This window comes from Nesoenas mayeri (genome assembly GCF_963082525.1).
Source record: "Nesoenas mayeri genome assembly, chromosome: 27".
Lineage (NCBI taxonomy): Eukaryota > Metazoa > Chordata > Aves > Columbiformes > Columbidae > Nesoenas > Nesoenas mayeri.
Window position 1 is genome coordinate 4,536,300 of NC_137555.1, and position 18,230 is coordinate 4,554,529.

Sequence of the window (18,230 nt, forward strand, 5' to 3'; positions counted from 1 at the left end):
TCCCGCTCGGTGCTCGACTGCCCGCGCCTGGCGCGGGGGGCGGGGCCGTGCGCACCGATGAGCTCGCGGCCCCATTGTGCGCGGCGGCGCGAGCTCGGGTCGGGGGCCCGGCCCGGTTCGGCTCCGCGCTGCTTCCCCGCCCCCGCGTGGCCCCGCCCCCCGCGTGGCCCCGCCCCCGCCGCCATGGAACCGGGGCCGCGCGCGGGCTGAAAATCCCGCGCAGCTTCCGCGCAGCCGCGCGCGCCCGGCGCCGCCAGGGCCATTTTGGGGCCGTCTCGGCAGCGGTGAGTCCGGGAGCGCGGGGCGGGCGGGTCCCCGCGCGCAGCCTCGAGCGGGCCGCTCCCCGCGCGGGGGCGGCGGGGGCGGTTGCCATGACAGCGGCGGGGGAGCCGGGCCGGCCCTGCGGTGCCGCCGGGCCCGCAGCGCGGAGCGCGGTTCGGCAGCACCGGCGGGCGGTGGCGGCTCCCGGGGCCGCGCGGGCCCGGCCCCGCCGCGGGTCAGCGCCCGGCCGTGCCGCCCGCCGCGGAGAACCGAAAGCGCCGGGTGACCCCGCGGGCCCCGCTGCGCTGGAAATACCCAGCGGCGGCTCCGACCGGGGGCGGGGGGCGGTGCGGGGGGGGCCCAGAAAGTCCCCGCGGTTCCCCCCACCTGGAGGCGGGGCCGGGGCGGGGTGTCTGTGCCCACGGGGATTTTGGGGGGAACCACGTGGGGGGTTCCCGGGGGCACACGGACCCCCCAGCCCCGGCGGGGCCGGTTCCCGGTGCCAGGCGCCCGCAGGACGCCCGGTCCCGCTGCTGGAGGCCGGAGCGGCCGTGCGGGCCCCGGTCACCTCCTCCCTGGGCTCGGCCCCGCCGGGGTCGCTGGTCCCGTCTGGGGGCGGCCGCCCCCTCACCCGCGGTCCCTCATCTCCCGCAGCCCCGGTGCCGGTGCCGCTGTCCCGGTGCCGCTGTCCCGGTGCCGCTGTCCCGGTGCCGCTGTCCCGCCGCCGCCTCGGAAGCCGCGTCGTGCGCCCGGCCGCCTCCGATGAGCTCCATGAACCCCATGAAATCCTCCGGGTGAGGCCCCGCACCCCCGGGACCCGCTGCCGCCCCGGCCCGCGGCCTCCGAGTGTCCTTCTGTCCTTCCTCTTAATTAATTTGTTTTTCTTTCTAGTGATGGTTCATTTGCATACGAGGCTGTTCCTTGGCAACCGAGCACCAATCAGCCGGCGGGATCCCTCTCCGTGGTAACCACCGTCTGGGGTGTCAGCAACACCTCCCAGAGCCAGGTACCCGCAGCATCCCCGGCCCTCGCTCCGGAGACCCCCCCGCGCCCCCCTTGACCTGCTGCCGTCCCCCCCTCCCCACGCCCTCCAGGTTTTTGGCAGCCCCATGGGCCCCGGGGGGAGCGGCTCCAGCACCCCGCTGCTGCCCGGCATGGCTGGTACCGGCTCGGGGATGAACTCGCCGCCGTTCCTGCCGCAGCAGCCGTTCACCGAGGGGGCACCTGGGAAGGGCTACGTGCAACCAGGTGTCTACGGCCGCGGCGCTTACCCCGGCGCGCCGGGCTTCACCGCCAGGTAAGGCCGGTCCTGCGCCCCCCGCTGTGGCACGTGCCGTGGGGCCACCGCACGCCCCTTACCCGCCTCTCCGTCCCCCAGCTACGCCAGCAGCCCCGGCGGCCCCGGTGGGATGGGGCTCCCCTCGCACGCTGGCCGCCCCCCCGCCGACTTCACCCAGGCGGCCGCCGCCGCCGCCGTCGCTGCTGCCGCTGCCACCGCCACGGCCACGGCCACGGCGACGGTGGCGGCGCTGCAGGAGAAGCAGAGCCAGGAGCTGAGCCAGTACGGCGCGGTAAGAGCTCGGCCGCGGTAGAGCCGGGGCGCTGGTGGCCGCCCCTGCCCCGCTGTGACCGCCCCCTCCCTCCCACCGCAGATGGGCGCCGGACAGCCCTTCAGCAGCCAGTTCCTGCCGCACACCGGCCCCCGCAGCCCCGCCATGAGCCCAGCCGGCATGGCGAGCGTCATGGCTCCCTCCGGCGTCTCCCCCGTTGGCATGAGCCCCGTGCGGGCGCCCGGCGCAGGGCCCCTGTACGGGGGGCAGCGGCTGCCCCAGCACAGCTACCCCGGCCCTGCCCCGAGCCAGCAGCTGCCCCGCCAGGGCCTCAAGCGGGCGTATTCCACCGAGGTGAGTGTCCGTGCCGGTACTGCGGTGCGCCAGGACCGGCCCCTGCCGCCAGCGCTGACCCCCCGGCCCCGCAGGGCTACCCGGCACAGCTGTATCTCCAGGGCGGGCAGTACGCTGCGGCGGGGGCCCAGTACCCACTCAGTGCCCCCCAGTCCTCCGCTCCGTCCCCCTCCTATCCCGGGCACAGGCTGCAGCAGGGCATGGGCCAGTACCTCTCTACCTCGGGCAACGCCGGACCCTATTACAAGGTACAGGAGGGGGACGGTGGGCGCGGGGCGGGGGTGCCGGGTGGCTGCTGTCCCCGGTGCCACCCGCGGGGACGTCCCTCCTCCCGCAGCCGGCCGAGCAGTTCAATGGGCAGAGCGGCGGCTTCGGCGCCTATAGCCAGGCGGCCGTTAACGGGGTGAGTCCCGGCGGCAGGTGGGGTGGGGGGGCGGGCCTGGCCGGGCGCTGAGGGTGCGCGGTGCCTCCGCAGCCGGGCCGGTCGCTGCCGGGGTACCCCAGCTCACCGCTGGCCGGGAACCCCACACCCCCCATGACACCGGGCAGCGGGATCCCGTCCTATGTGTCCCCGGGTCAGGACGTGAAGTCGCCCTTCCTGCCAGACACGAAGCCCAGTGTCACCTCTCTGCACCCGTCCCCCGCGGGTAGGTGGGGGTGGGTGGGGGGCTGTTGGGGGGGCACATCGCAGATATGTCCTGCCCGGGCTCTGGGGTGGGCCCCACCATGTCCTCCCATGTCCGTTGCCCCTTTAAGGGCAGGGTGCTGTGGGGAGGAGTTGGAGGAAAAGGGCGGGGCTTCAGCACAGGGGGCGTGGCCACTGCCAGGGGTTTGGGGGGGGGGTTGGAGGGGGACCTTGAAGCCGCTGCCCAATGAGAAAGCAGATAGAGGCAGTAGGAGGGGCTTCTTGGAAAGGGGGAGGGGCTGTGTGTAGTGGGAGGGGCTTTTGGGAAGGGTGGGGCCTCAGTGGGAGGGGCTTGAGGCAGGGCAGTGGTTCTGGTGGGTGGGGCTTCCACGGGGAGGGTGGGGCCTCCTGGGGCCTTTTTGACAGTGGGAGGGGCAGTCGGCGGGAGGGGCTTCTCGCATTGGATGGGCCTCTGAGTGGGAGGAGCTTCTGCCATGAGGTGGAGCTTGTGAGTGGGAGGGGTTTTGCACACTGGGGTGTGGTGGCAGGGCAGGGCTCTGTGGGCGGGGCTTCCTTCAGGGTGGGGTCTTGGTGGGCGGGGCTTGTCCGGGCGGGGTGGCGGGTGCGGTCGGGGGGTCCCTCTGACGCTGCCCCCGCAGGGCCGGCCCCCGGCGAGGAGCTGCGGCTGACGTTCCCGGTGCGGGACGGGGTGGTGCTGGAGCCGTTCCGCCTGCAGCACAACCTGGCCGTCAGCAACCACGTCTTCCAGCTGCGCGACTCCGTCTACAAGACCCTCATGATGAGGTGGGGCTGGCGGGGGGGCGGTCGGAGCGCGGTCCAGCACCGCGGGGAACCCCCGGCTGTCACCCAGCGCTGCTCGCGGTGCCCGGTCGCCGCTCGGTGTTGTGTGGCGCGGTGCCGCGTTCCAGCGCGCGGCGGTGCGTGGCGTGGTTCGGCTCAGCGCGGTGCTGCGTGCGGGGTACGTGGCACGGTGCAGTGTGGCGCAGTGCTACGTGGTGTGTGTTGGCATGGCGCGGTGCAGCGCTGCACCGCACAGCTTGGCACAGCACGGCACTGTGTGGTGTGACGTGGCACAGTTTGCCGCAGCGTTGTATGGCATAATGGTGTGCAGCTCGGTGCAGCGCAGCGCTGTGGGGCACAGTGCGGTGGTACCCGGTGCGGTGGTACCCGGGCGGTTGTACCCGGTGCGGTGGTACCCGGTGCGGTGGCTCTTGTCAGACACCCCCGTGCCCACTCCCCAGGCCTGACCTGGAGCTGCAGTTCAAGTGCTATCACCACGAGGACCGGCAGATGAACACCAACTGGCCAGCGTCCGTGCAGGTCAGCGTCAACGCCACGCCGCTCACCATCGAGCGCGGCGACAACAAGACCTCCCACAAGCCGCTCTACCTGAAGCACGTGTGCCAGCCCGGCAGGAACACCATCCAGATCACCGTCACCGCCTGCTGCTGCGTGAGTCACCGCGGGGTCCCCAGGGGGTGTGGTGGCGGTTTGGGCCGTGGCTCAGCGCCCCCCCTCCCCGTTTCTCCGCAGTCCCACCTGTTCGTGCTGCAGCTGGTGCACCGGCCGTCGGTGCGCTCGGTGCTGCAGGGGCTCATCAAGAAGCGCCTGCTCCCCGCCGAGCACTGCATCACCAAAAGTGAGCGGCACCGCCGGCCCCCAGAGCCTGCGTGGGGTTGGACATCCCGGGCCAGGGGCTCCAGCACAGTGAAGGGGGGACACCCCGGTCTGGGGGCTCCAGTGTGGTTGGGGGGGACACACCCTGGTCCAGGGGCTCCAGTACGGCTGGGGAGGACACTCGAGTCTGGGAGATGTGGCACAGTGTGGGGGGGATGCCCCAGTCCAGGGGCTCCAGCATGGTGGGGGGAACACCGCGGTCCAGGGGCTCCGGCACGATTGTGGGGGAGGGCACCCCGGTCCAAGGGCTCCGGCACGATTGGGGGGGGGGGGGCACCCTGGTCCAGGGGCTCCGGCACGGTGGGGGGGACATCCCAGTCCTGAGGCTCCAGCAATGGGTTGAGGGGGACACTGGTCCAGGGGCTCCAGCATGTTGGGGTGACAGGGCACCATGCCCAGATGCCACCACGGTGCCCTCCATCCCTGCACCCCAGTTCTGACTCTCGGTACGTCCCCTTTCTCCCCCCCAAGTCAAGCGCAACTTCAGCAGCGGGACCATCCCAGGGACCCCGGGGCCCAACGGGGAGGACGGTGTGGAGCAAACGGCCATCAAAGTGTCCCTCAAATGTCCCATCACCTTCCGGAGGATCCAGCTCCCGGCCAGGGGCCACGACTGCCGCCACATACAGGTGGGGGGGGTGGCAGGAGGCTGGGGAGTGACCCCCGTGGCCCCTCCAGCTGGCTCAGGCGCCGCTCTCCCCGCAGTGCTTCGACCTGGAGTCCTACCTGCAGCTCAACTGCGAGAGGGGGACGTGGCGCTGTCCGGTCTGCAAGTGAGTGGGGGCCCAGTGGGGCTGCGCCTCAGTTTCCCTGCTGGGGGGTTCCCTGCGCTCACCCTGCCCCTCCCTGCCCGCAGTAAGACGGCGCTGCTGGAAGGACTGGAGGTGGACCAGTACATGCTGGGCATCCTGATCCACATCCAGAAGTAAGTGTCCCTGCTCCGCCTGTCTGTGGCCAGCGCTGCGCCCCCCCCGAGGGGCTGTGCAGCCACCCCCCAACTTGACCCCCTGCCCTGTGCCGTCCGCAGCTCGGAGCACGAGGAGATCACCATCGACCCGACCTGCAGCTGGAAACCCGTCCCCGTCAAACCCGACGTCCACGTGAAGGAGGACCCGGAGGGGCCGGCGCTGAAGCGGTGCCGGACGCTCAGCCCCACGCACATGGTGCTGCCCAACATCATGGAGATGATCGCGGCCCTGGGGCCCGGCTCCGCACCCTTCCCGGCGCTGCCGCCACCGCCCACGGGCGCCGCTGCCGACTACGCCGCCCCGGGTACCGGAGGGACCCATGGGGAGGGGGACGGGCCCTGTCGTGTTCCAACCCCCCCAAATCGCCTCCTTTCCTCCCATAGGTTCCACCTTTCCGGGCCCCGGGGGCTTCCCCGAGCCCTTCCCCCCGCCCGGTGCCCCCGGCACACCGACGCTGAGCGACTTCACGCCAGGCCCCCCCCCCATCTCCTACCAGTCCGACATCCCCGGCGGCCTCCTGGCCCCCGAGAAGCCGCCTGTGCCCCCTCTCCCCGCACAGGTCAGCTGGGCTGCGGGTGGGGGACTCGCTCTCCCCCCGCCCCCTTTCTCCAAGGGCGTTCCGCCTGGGGGAGGGTCTCACCACTGCTCTCGCCCCCCCAGCTGCCCCCGCCGGGGCGGATAGAGCCGTCCCACCCCCCGGTGCAACCCGGGCTGCACCCCCCGGCGCTGGGCAGCCAGCCGGCACAGCCCCTGCACCACCGCAGCGCCCCGGCACGGCCCCCCCTGGGCCCCCCCGGCCCGGCACACGCCACCGACCTCGCCTTCCCCCCCGCGCCCAGCGATGGGCCGGAGCCGGCCCTGGACGTGAGTACCGCGTGGGGAGGGGGCTGCGGGCCCTGCTGGGGGACCCCCGGCCGCCATGGGGGGGGGAGGAGCGGGGGGGCCGGTGTTTACAGGCGCTGTCCCCAGCTCCTGCCTGAGCTGACGAACCCCGACGAGCTGCTCTCCTACCTGGGCCCCCCCGACCTCCCCAGCAGCAGCAACGACGACCTCCTGTCCCTCTTTGAGAACAACTGAGCCATCCCCCCCCCGGCGGGGCTGGGGGGGCAGCGCCAGCGCGACCCTGACCCTGCAGAGCTGGGACCCCTGCACCCCAAACACGGGCTTTTCCCTGGATGGGACAGACAGACAGACAGATGGGCTCAGCCCCCCCAGAAGCACAAGGCTGTACATAGTGTAAAAACACTACTGTGTGTTGGTGTGTGTGTCCCCGAGACCCCCCCGCCCCCCAATTTAAAAGTAAGTGCTTCGCTGCGGGGCCTGTGCCCCCTGTATAAATGTGCAGATGCTGCTTCCTCGTGTAACAGACGCGCCCAGCAGGGGGTGTGGGGGTCAGCCCCCCGTTTCCCCCCCCGTGCCCCCCAGGCTGCGGAGCTCCCTGTACCGTTCCCTGTCTCTGGCTATTAAAGGATCTTGTCTCGGCGGGGCTCACGCGTGTTGCTGGGCAGGTGCCACCCCCGCGTGTTCCGCTGGGCCCTCTGTCGCCCCCGGGGTGGGTGGGTGGGTGGGTGGGTGGGTGTCCCCCGGGCGGCGCTGCCCCGCGCCCGCCGCCACCGCCCGTTAACCGCGGCAGGGCGGGCGGCGCGGCCGGGGCTCCTCGCCCAGGGCTGGGGGCGGGCCCTGGGGCCTCTCCCAGGCGGGAGCTGCGGCTCGGGGCTGCCCGAGCGCCCCCATAAAGGCCGCTGCGGCCCGTCCCGCTCCCCGGGCCACCCCTGGGCCAGCTGTGCGCACCGGGCCCGCGCTGCCCGCCGCCATCTCCCTTCCCCCCAAAACCCGCAGACAGCGCGCACGCGCGCCGCGCCCTTCCCGCCCCCGCCTTCCCCCCCCCTTTTCAAACGCGTCGCCGTCGATTGGCCGCTCGCCCCGCCACTCCGCCACAGGGCCGGCGGCGGTTGGCCGGTGCCGCGGGGGAGGCGGGCCTTCCCCGGCCCTATATAGAGGGCGGCGGGGAGCTCCGCGCCTTCTGCTGCGCCGCGCCCGCCGCACGGAGTCGTCGCCGCCGCCGCCTTCCCCCCCCGCTCACGCCGCGCCCGCCATGGCCAACCCCACCGTCTTCTTCGACATCGCCGCCAACGGCGAGCCCCTGGGCCGCGTCACCTTCGAGGTGGGGTGGGGGCGAGGTGGGGGAGGGGGCGCGGTGCCGCCATTTCCCCGCGGGGGCCGTTGCGGAGGGAGGGGCGGGGGGGCTGCGCCTGCGCGGCCGGGGGGGCGGCGGGGAGCCCGCGCCACCTCCACGTGGCTCCCGCGCCTGGGGGGCGGCGGCGGGGCTGGGGGCGGCGGCGGGGCTGGGGGCGGCAGCGGGGCGCCGGTCCCGGGGAGGGAACAAAGGAGCCGGCGCGGCCGCGCGGCGGAGGATGCGGCTGCGGAGCCAGCGCGGGGCGTGCCCGCGGGAGCCCCGGCCCTCCGCACCTGCGGGCGTTCCCGCCGGGGCCGCCTTTGGCCGGCGGGGGATCCGCTCCGCCCCGGGGGTTTGGCCGCGGCACCTTCCCCCGCCGCAGCATCGGGGCCGCGGCTGCCGCCCGCGCCGCCATTTTGTGCCCGTCCCCGGCTCGGAGCGGCGCGGCGAGCCGCGTCCCCCTCCCGGGGATGCTCCCGTTGTGCTCCCGGCGGGGAGCGGGAGCGGCCGCAACCCGATCCCCGGGGGATTGTCGCCGGAAGGCGAAGCGCGTTCGCGCCCCGCCAGGCGGCCGCCCCGGGGGGTGAAGCATCCTCGGCACGGCCGGGGCCGCGCTCCAGCTGCGGGCAGCGCCCGGGTTCGCGCTGGCCGTGCCGATGGCGGCCGCTCTGCGGGGGGCGGGAGGCAAACAGGGTGGCTGCTTTTTGGTTTGGATGTATTGCCAAGCAGCAGAACGAATGCACATCTGCGCCGCTGCTGAGACGCGCAGCATATTTAAACTCGTTGGGATGCCATGTCTGTTAGTTCAGAGTTTCCAGATGTCTCCAGATGAAAGCGGGAGGTGGGGAGCGCGCTGCGGGCGCGGCCGGGATCCGGCTCCCCAAGGGGTTCCCTGGGCGCTGAGCAGCCGGGGGGGGGGATCCCCAAGAGCTGGGGGTGCCCCCGGGGTGGGGGTGGTCGGTCTTCCCCCCAACCTGACTAACAGCGTCTCCTCTCTTTGCAGCTGTTCGCAGACAAGGTCCCCAAGACAGCAGGTTGGTAAAGCAGCGCTGGCAGCATCGTGGCCGCACCGAACGCGGGTGCTCCCCTGAACTCGGGCCAAAATGAGCCATACGCAGCAGTTTTCCTCTTTCTTTTCAGAAAACTTCCGTGCCCTGAGCACCGGTGAGAAGGGATTTGGCTACAAGGGGTCCTGCTTCCACAGAATCATTCCTGGGTTCATGTGCCAGGTGCGTGGCGCTCCCGCTGCGGCGAGGAGGCGGGCGGGTGACGTCTGGTGCTGCTTCTGGGTTTCGGCGTTGGGCGCTGGCAGACCTGGGGTGGGAGGGCAGCTGTGCCTGTGGGGTCCGTGCGCCCGCCTGGCGAGTCGGGGACGTGAAACGCCGCTTTTGCAGGGTGGCGACTTCACGCGCCACAACGGCACCGGCGGCAAATCCATCTATGGGGAGAAGTTCCCCGATGAGAACTTCATCCTGAAGCACACAGGCCCTGGCATCCTGTCCATGGCCAACGCTGGCCCCAACACAAATGGTTCCCAGTTCTTCATCTGCACTGCCAAGACCGAGTGGTAAGCGGAGGCCCGTGGGGAGGGCGAGCTGGAGGGTCCCCCCGCAGCGAGGTGACACGTGGGGATGGCGGGTGGCAGATGTGATGGGTGCTTCTCCTGCAGGTTGGATGGCAAGCATGTTGTCTTTGGCCGCGTCAAGGAGGGGATGAACGTGGTGGAGGCCATGGAGCGCTGTGGCTCCAAAGACGGCAAAACAAGCAAGAAGATCACCATCACCGACTGCGGGCAGCTCTCGTGAACCCTCCTCTCAACAGCCGACCATTCCTCAGCAGCCCGGGCGCTGTGCCCCGCTGCAGCTCCCCCCATCCTGCCCCGCTCCTGACGTACTGCTGCGTTTCTACTGGGTCTCAGCCCGATGTGCATGGTCCAGCCGGGCCTCAATTACCTTTATGAGTCTAAATAAAACGAGTTAAACCACAGTTGGCCTCCTCCTCTCTGCCTCACTGGGGTGGTTGGTGTGTAGGGCTGGCGGAGAGGGAAGGAGGTGGGTGCTGGGGTGGCTTGAGGATCCCCTGCAGTGTGGTTACAGAAGGTTCTCAGTAGGATCCAGAGTGAACAGGTGCTGGCAGTGGGTTCTGGTGCAGAACTGATCCCTGGGCTTCTCAGTGCTGCAAATTGGGAAGGAACCCCCCCTGCCAGGGCTCCCCCTGTAGCTGCAGGGCTGCAACAACCTCCTGCCCTACACATTGGGGGGGTGGTGTCCCCCCAGTTCAGGATGCCTTGTGGTCTGTGTCAACCAGTGACCCTGCTGGGAGCACTGGGATCCAAGAGGTCCTAGTCAGGAAGAGGATCCAGCTTGCAGAGGATCCCAGCACTCCTGGTTTAAGCAACACAGTTATGGGGGAGAGATCCCCGTGGGGAGCCCCAGCGCTGTGAAGACTCCTGGTTTGGCGGAGTTCTGCTGTAGGGTGGTTGGTGCTCCCAGTTCAAGGGTGCCCAGCTCTAGGGTGATCCCAGTGCTTCCAGTTTGAGGGACACCTGGGCAGGGGTGAGCTCCAGTACCCCGTGGGCCCAATAAGGTGGGGTCTGGCCCCCCCACCCCTGCGGGGTGCACCGAGAGCTGCGGCGCCGTGTGGAGGGTCTGGGAGCCCAGCTCCGGTGTGGATGAAATGCCGGAGGAATCAACACTGTGGCCAGAGGGCCCAGGGCAGCGACCGTCCCTGTGCTGGGGCCTGGGGAGGCCAAACCTGGAACCCGGGAGCAGTTTTGGGCCCCTCAGCTCAGGGCTCCAAATAGCAGCACCAGGGTGGCGGGGTCACTTCAGCACAGAAAATAGTGGGACCAGGAGCACTAGAAATGCCTCAAAACATATAATGGTGGCCAGAGGGGTGGCGAGATCACCTCATGAAAGCCCTTGAGGTGCTGGAGCAAGTGGAGAGAAGGGAACGGAGCTGGTGAGGGGCTGGAGCACAAGTGTGATGGAGACTGAGGGACCTGGGGATTCAGCTGGAGAACAGGAGCTGAGGGGAGACCTTCTGATCTCTGAGCTGCCTGAAAGGAGCTTGGAGCCAGGGGGGTCGGGCTCTGCTCCCCAGGAACAAGCGCCAGGAGCAGAGGAAACGGCCTCAAGTTGCCCAGGGGAGGTTGAGGTTGGATGTGGGAACAATTTCTTCCCCAAAGGGCTGTGGGGCATTGGAACAGGCTGCCCAGGGCAGTGCTGGAGTCACCAGCCCTGGAGGGCTGGACAGACGGACACGAGGTTCTCAGGACACGGGGCAGTGCCGGGGTGGGTTATGGGTGGACTCCAGGAGCTCGAGGGGCTTTTCCTACCAGAACGGTTCTGTGACCAGGCAGCGCAGGTCTCCGGTGCCGGCAGAGCTGCGGGGGAGGCCAGCGACGGCTTTGGGTGCTGCCACCTTCTGTCTGGGAGCCCAAGGTGAGCAGTGGCATTTCTGCGCTCTGTTCCAGGCGTGGTGATGGTGGAGCAGCCTAAGCAGCTGGTCCTGGCCCCAGGGGGATGGAGGTGACATGGGGGGGGTCCTTTCAGCATCATCAGGAGGAAGCTCGGGGGGAAGCGACTCGGTGCTGCAGCCGGGGAGGAAGCGGGAGCCGGTGTGTGCATCGCTCGGTCCGTGAGGGTGAAGCGTTGGAAGCACCGTGGCCAGGGAGATGGGGGCACCTCCTGGAGGCCCCTGCAGCTCCATCTTCTGGCCCAGCTCCGCAGGCTGGTCCCACCAGGGAAGCTGTGTCCCCCCAGCCCGACGGAGGGTCCCCCGCCCAGCTCCCTGCCCGCTGGCACCGCGGCATCCCCCTCCCTGCCTGCCCTGACGTGAAGTTCGGTGCAGAACTGGTGAGTTCCCAGACAATTGTGCTGCTCAACTGTGTTTATTGCTGTTACACGTTCCCCGCTGCCATGGCCTTGGCTTCGCGGCGCCTGCGGAGAGAAGAGGCTGCTGAGGCCGCGCTGTGGCCGCAGTGCCAGGGGGTGCGAGGCTGTGGGGCAGCACTGGGTGACCTGTGGGGTGCGGGCACCCGGCTGCACGGGGGAGCTGCGGTCGGAGCCGCAGGGACACCCTGGCTGAGGTGAACATCTGGGATTTACAGCAGCACCCAACAGGGTGATTTCTGCGGGTAGGAACACGTCACTATTGTGCTTCTCACTTTCCATGGCACTGTCATCCCTCGTTCTTCCTCTTGACCTTGCTCTGCCTACGTCTGCTGCTGGGTCAGCTCTTGTCGAGGCAGAGCCACTTTTAACTGACACTTGGAACAGCAAGAGCAGGTTTTGTTACAGAGCACCCAGGAGCCAGCAGCCAGTTAAACCATCCTTCAGCAGGAGCCTCAGTGCAGTTTGGCCAGTGACTAACCGGGCACTTCAGAATACTCTGCCTCTAAATGTTTGATGGGCAATGGCCGCCATCTGATACAGGAGTTTGGCAACACCCCTTGCTCAACAACTCACTTTAGTACCCTCCTCTTGCACAGCCAGCATGCACAGAACAGCACTATCCCAAACAGGATGGAGCCCAAGACCCCCACGACGGCTTCCAAGCAGTGGTTCTTGTAGGTCGCGGTGTCAGTAGTGTTGTTCTTATTCTTGGTGCTCCAACCTGGATGAACAATTCTGTACCTTAGTGTTTCCTGCACACTACAGGTGATCTCACATGAGATCTTACAGCAGTTTGATCAACTGTCCCTTGGAGCGAGACAGACAGAAACCGTCCCTGTGTCGGTCAATGCCACCCCCAGCTCTCCCTCCCCGGGGGACCCACACCCCAGGAGGACAGAGTCCGGCCCATGGGGAGACACCTGAACCTCGCTCCCCCCTTTGCCTTTGCTCCAGCACGGGCACTGCTTGCACGCCCCCAGCCTTCAGGCCTTGTCTCCCACTTCTGGCCCTGCAAGGCTGCTCTGTACCTGGAATCTTGTCAAGGAGGCCGTTGATTCCAGCCTGGCGGGCCTCCCCAGGGTTGGGCAGCTCTGCCAAGAATCAGAGAAAGGTAAAGCCTCAGCAGAGGATGCAGGAGTTCGGGGCAGGTTCCCCCGAAGCCGTGCTCGATCTCTCAGTGCATCCCTTTGGACCTGAGTGCACAGGAGGGATCCCCTCCCTTGTGCCTGGGGGGGCACTCAAGGCAAGAGTTTGGCTGCTGAAGAGCCTGCAGACACAGGGGTTTTGGTTCATGACACAGGATGACCAAAGGACAGCAATTACCTGGCATGCCTGGTGATTTCATTGTCCAAGTCTCTTCATCGTAGATCGGCACTACCTGATCGCCTCTTTTCTGAATCGCCACGGTCTCCCCAGTGTCATGGCTCAGGTCTTTAGAAAGAAATGGAGTCAGTTTAATGAGAAGTAACCTCTTCAAGAACCAATATCTTCAGGAGGCAATATTTCTCAGAATACAGAGTATTTCGGGGTGTCAGTTCAGTCGGGAAAGCGCCCTTCAGAGGAGCACGTGTATCTAAACCTCCACTTCCCAAGTCGTCTGCTATAGAGTGATAACTACCCACCATGCTCTACTTTGTCCAGTTCCTCCAGGACTTGGTTGAGGACTGATTTACGCTGGGAAGGTTTTCGTCTTAATACCTTCGGCTTTGTTCTTTGAGGACCTTAACGGACAGTATAAAGTTAAATTCCTGAGCAATAAAATACTGAACAGGAGTGCTCAGCCCGTGAAGTCCCCCAAGGCTGAGCACTCACCCTCGTGATGCCGAGTGAGCCGCGAGGCTGGAAAAGCCTTCCCGGTGTTCCCGGAGTTCACACCTGCACCTGAACACCCCCGAGAAGTTTCCATCACACACTGATCCCGTCGTCACTGAACAGCGTTGCGCTGGCAGCTCCCCAAGGAAGCAAAAACCCGCAACCTACCCGTGAGACGGCCCCGAGTGTCGGCCCTGGGAGCCAGACCGTACCCTGCGTTTCCATCGCGTCCAGCCGCGTCTGCAGACACACACAACAGACACACTCCCAGGAAATAGTTCAATGACACCTTCAGAATATTAAACCCTAAATGCTCACTCGTTCAAGAACAGACCTGAGGGATTGCCGTGATGCTCCCGGACAAGAGCCGGCTGAGGAGTTGCGAGGCCATCGGCTACAGGCACATCTGGAATCAAGCACATTCCGTTAGATCTTGTCATCTGCTTCTTTCTCAGTGACCTGCGGTGACTGGAGGGGAGGTCAGGTAATGATGTGGGACCCAGACGTGGGTGGAGGTTTCCAAAGCTGCAGAGGGTCCATGATGACCTGCTTGCTGGCACCTGGCAGCTCTCAAAATACTGTTTCCAGGCCATGTGCAGCACCCCTCAAGGGCTGGATGGACAAACACACGGATCCTCAGGGATTTCTTACTGGAAATCTTTGTGCTGGGTGCCCACCCCCCCTGCTCGCCTACCAGATCCCCATTCTCCATACGGTGCAGCCCCGACCTCCTGGGCTTGCAGAGCCAGGAGGAGGAGGATAAGGAGTGAGGCGATCCCCCACCCCTGCATTGTGGCACTGCCACGAGCTCTGCCACAAATACTGCTGCTGCTGTGGCCACTGCAGCTGCTGCAAATAACTGCTGCTGCTGTGACCACTGCCGCTGCTACAGCAAATGATGCTGCTGCTGTGACCGCTGCTGCTGCAAATGCTGCTGCTGCTTTGGCCACTGCCGCCGCTGCTGTAAATGCTGGCGCTTCCGCTGCTGCCGCTGCAAATGCTGCTGCCGCTGCAGATGCTGCCGCCGCCGCTGCTGCCGCTGCCAGCACTGCCGGAGCGGTGTCCGTGCACAGCACTACACACCAGGGTGTGACACAGAGCGGCTCTGTGACCTCACAGCCCAAGCTGCAGCCCAGGATACCAGGGGCCTTCTGAGCCGCCAGCTCACAATGTCGACTCGCTTCCAAATATTCATCCCCCAGGGCTATTCCATGGTCTCAGAAGCCGTGCAGATGATGGAATGGTTGGAGTCCCTGAGCAGACCAAGAGCCTGCAAGCGCAATGGTCACGTTGAGATATTTGGAATATATCTGTGATCTTAAATCTGGGCAGTTTTATTACATGGGCTTTACAGTAGTCATGAGTTTTCCTTTCTTCACGCCTCATTTCAGCATCATATAGATTTATAGATGCCATATTTCAAATGGAGTAAATCTTATAGGAATTGATGCTCCTTATTTGATATTCAAGCCATAGAGTGGAATGTCCCATGGTACACAGACTTGTTCATTGCTCTGGCATCCTTAAAAATGCCCTTTCCTGGTGTTGGTAGGTCGGGACTTAAGTCAGACAATACCAGATGCAGTGACCCAAAGGCCTTAGCAAGCAGGGCAGCACAGTGTGGTATAGATCAGTGTCATGGTATAGATCAGTGTCATGGTATAGATCAGTGTCACGGTATAGATCCCCTTCATCCCTGCTTCTCAGAAAAGAAAGTTTTGTGCAGGCTGGTAGAGGAGTCAGCTGGTGACATCCGATGGATTTGTCACTTTTCCCCAGGAACAAGCGCCAGGAGCAGAGGAAACGGCCTCAAGTTGCCCAGGGGAGGTTGAGGTTGGATGTGGGAACAATTTCTTCCCCAAAGGGCTGTGGGGCATTGGAACAGGCTGCCCAGGGCAGTGCTGGAGTCACCAGCCCTGGAGGGCTGGACAGACGGACATGAGGTTCTCAGGACAAAGGGCAGTTCATCCAGGCTTAACTGGCCTTTGCGCTTTCTCTGCAAAGGCAACTTGCAGGAATCCTTGTCCAATTTGTAATTCTTCTTTTTCCTGATCACCAGAATACCTCTAGATCTTAAACGTATATATAAAAATATTTAATCATTTCCCATTAAGCTCAGGAGTTTGGAACATGGGAAGCCAAAGCGTGTGGGCCTCAGGTGAGGTGTCTCTATGTTCTCAAACGTCTTGAGTTGCACCCGAACACCGGCAGAGGAGACGAGCTGGAGCTGCCTCGGGCTCCTGCTGCCTGTGCTCCCCGGTTGTGCCCGTGTTTCCAGGTTGTGCCTGTGCTCCCCGGTTGTGCCCGTGTTTCCAGGTTGTGCCCGTGTTTCCAGGTTGTGCCCGTGTTTCCAGGTTGTGTGTTTGTTTCCAGGCTGTGCCCGTGTTTCCAGGTCGTGTGTGTGTTTCCAGCTCCCGCCTCTGTTTCCAGGTTGTGCCAGAGGCGCTCGGACTGCGGAGCGGGAGAAGCCGCGGGCGGGGGCGGGAACCGGGGGCGGGAACCGGGGGCGGGAACCGGGGGCGGGAACCGGGGGCGGGAACCGGGGGCGGGAACCGGGGGCGGGAACCGGGGGCGGGAACCGGGGGCGGGAACCGGGGGCGGGACGCGCCGGGTGTTGTCACGTGATGCGTCCAGCATGGCGGCGCTGAGAGCGGTAGGTGGTGCGCGGTGTCGCCTTGGGGACCCCTCCTGGGACCCCCAGTGACGGGGGCAGTTTGGGGGGGGTCTGTGCCCCCCCGCAGGATCCTAAAGCGGGGCCAGGGCCGGGCGGCCCCCCCGCTCGCCCCCCACAGCGGGGGTGGGGGCACGAGTGGGGCCGGCAGGGGCGCAAGCAGGCGCCCGTGTCCCTTCCCCCCCCCCCGCGTTAATTAAATCGCGATACGCCCCCCGAGTGGCCGCCCCGGAGCCTGTTTGGGGGCGCAGGGACGGGGGGGGACTGAGGCAGGAGCTGAGGCTGCCCCGCCCCCCGCAGGTGCTGAGGTGCCGGGGGGGCCCGGCCCCGCTGCCCCGCCCCGGGCAGAGCCGAGGGGCCGCGGGGGGGCTCCTGCAGAGCCTGGGCCGCTGGTTCTACGAGGCGGAGGCGGCGGCGCAGTGGGGGGAGCGGCTGCGGCGCTACCGGCTGCGGAGCAAGAACGCGTGCGTGGGGCGGGGGGGTTGGACCCCCCGTTGTGGGGCGGAGCGGAGGGGCTGGTCAGGCCCCCGTGATTTGTGGGGAGCACGGGAGGGGCTGGAGCCGGCCCCACACGGGTGGGGTGGGGGAGGGGGACATTTTGCAGCGCACAAGGAGGGGCTGGTCCAGGACCCCTCTTTTGGGTGGCAAGAAGGGGGGCTGGTTCAGCCCCCACCCTCCCCAGGTACTGCAGTTCGCTCAGGGACACACATGGGGACGATGTGGCAGCCGCTGTCTTCACCCTGTCCTGTGGCGGGGGGGTCAGGTGAGCCCCTGCCCCACTTCGGGGGTGTCCCCCTGCCCCCCTGCATTTGGGGGCTCGCCCTGATGCACCCTTCCCACAGATTTGATGGGCAGCAGCACTGGATGCGGGGGGGGCCCCGTGACCACCCAGAGCTGCTGAGCTTCCAGCAGGTCCCCGTGGTGGCCCTGGACCTCAGTGGCTCCCCCATCACCTACGATGGCTTGGACAACCTGGGTGAGCCCCAAGACCCCCTAGAGACCCCCCCCAAACCCCTTGGGGACCCCCCTGACCCCCTTTTTCCCCCCGCCCAGTGCCGCTGACCCGGCTGCAGCACCTGGACCTGAGCAGGTGCCCCCACCTGGACGACTGGGCGCTGGGGCGGCTCCACGTCTTCAGGGACACTTTGCAGGAGCTGTCGGTGGCGTGGTGTCCCGGAGTCACCGAGCGGGGCCTGGCCACCCTCCACCACCTCCGGTGAGCGTGCGGGGTGGGACACGGGGCAGTGGGGGTCAGGGGACGGTGGGGATGTCCCCCCAGGTGTCACCCCCCCACAATCTCCGTTCTCCCCCCAGGGTGCTGCGGCGGCTGGACCTGACAGGGCTGCGCGTCCCCAGCCCCGGGCTGGTGCACATCCTGCTGGAGGAGGCGCTGCCGGGCTGCGAGGTCCTGGGCTTGGACTTCGGGGACAGCCCGGGGATGGGGACAGCACCGCCTCCCGCCTGAGGCCAATGGGGTTATGGGGTACAGAGGGAGCCCCCCCAGAGCATTAAATGGCTGCATGCTGCCTCCTCTCCCCACCTGGATTTGGGTTTTTTTAGCAGTGATTTATGGATTCCTCAGGTTTTTGCCTCATTTTGAGTGGTGCTGCACCACCCCCCACACCCCCCTTGGTGTTCCAGGCTTGACAGTGGCTGATTTGGGGCACCCAGCCCCCAGAATAGTCCAGTGGGTGTTGGGAAGGGCTGGCTAACCCCCCTCAAGGGGGTTCATTCCCCTCTCCCGATGGCGAATTCCTCCCTGTAGGGGTTTGATCCCTCTGCAGGGTGGGTTAATTCCTCCTCTGGGGGGCTATTTCCCCCTTCCAAGGGGATTTATGCACCTCAGGTGGGTCAACTGCTCTCCCCCCTCAACCCCCCCCAGGATTTAATCCCTGCACAGGCAGGTTAATCCCTCCTCGAGGAGGTTAATTCCCCCCACCAAAGGGGTTAATTCCCCCCACCAAAGGGGTTAATCCTCCCCCAAAGAGAGTTAAATCCCGCTCCCAGGGTGCTAATCCCCCTCATAGGGGTGCTAATTCCTTTCCCAAGAGTTTTTAAATCCCCCCACCAAGATTAATTACTACCTCAAGGAATTTAATCTCCCCCCAAAAGGGGGGTTTAATCCCCTCTCCAAGGAGATTAATGACCCCCTCAAGGGGCTTAATTCCCCCGAAAGGGCGGTTAATCCCCTGCAAAGGAATTAATCCACCCCAAAGGAG

At 66.4% G+C, this 18,230-nt stretch overlaps 3 protein-coding genes across 6 annotated transcripts; all 3 read left to right on the forward strand.

The window, feature by feature from the left end:
• Positions 1–57: 57 nt before the first annotated feature.
• Positions 58–6,872, forward strand: ZMIZ2 (zinc finger MIZ-type containing 2; the record flags this gene model as incomplete). Its single annotated transcript, XM_080360310.1, is given in 20 exon segments — positions 58–85; positions 88–284; positions 916–1,055; positions 1,153–1,267; positions 1,356–1,558; positions 1,640–1,832; positions 1,914–2,165; positions 2,240–2,413; positions 2,503–2,568; positions 2,641–2,812; positions 3,450–3,594; positions 4,053–4,263; positions 4,345–4,450; positions 4,960–5,117; positions 5,194–5,261; positions 5,345–5,413; positions 5,516–5,760; positions 5,840–6,015; positions 6,117–6,320; positions 6,426–6,872. Coding segments are annotated over 20 exon segments (3,030 nt in total). The 3' UTR covers positions 6,534–6,872.
• A 620-nt stretch (positions 6,873–7,492) lies between these two features.
• Positions 7,493–9,612, forward strand: PPIA (peptidylprolyl isomerase A). The gene is made up of 5 exons (XM_080360396.1): positions 7,493–7,620; positions 8,636–8,666; positions 8,773–8,861; positions 9,027–9,199; positions 9,302–9,612. The coding sequence occupies exons 1-5, from the start codon at positions 7,552–7,554 to the stop codon at positions 9,435–9,437; spliced, it is 498 nt and encodes a 165-aa protein (XP_080216522.1). The 5' UTR covers positions 7,493–7,551; the 3' UTR covers positions 9,438–9,612.
• Positions 9,613–15,973: 6,361 nt separating this feature from the next.
• DMAC2 (distal membrane arm assembly component 2) lies at positions 15,974–17,877 on the forward strand. Of its 4 annotated transcripts, none has more exons than XM_080360112.1 (6): positions 15,974–15,993; positions 16,312–16,475; positions 16,661–16,774; positions 16,854–16,987; positions 17,065–17,227; positions 17,326–17,877. In XM_080360112.1, exons 1-6 carry the CDS (start codon positions 15,976–15,978, stop codon positions 17,474–17,476), a joined length of 744 nt encoding a protein of 247 aa, XP_080216238.1. In that variant the 5' UTR covers positions 15,974–15,975; the 3' UTR covers positions 17,477–17,877. The 4 variants fall into 4 exon arrangements, with proteins under 4 accessions (XP_080216238.1, XP_080216239.1, XP_080216240.1 ...); XM_080360113.1 differs by having other exon boundaries at positions 16,664–16,774; XM_080360114.1 differs by having other exon boundaries at positions 16,694–16,774.
• Positions 17,878–18,230: the final 353 nt, after the last annotated feature.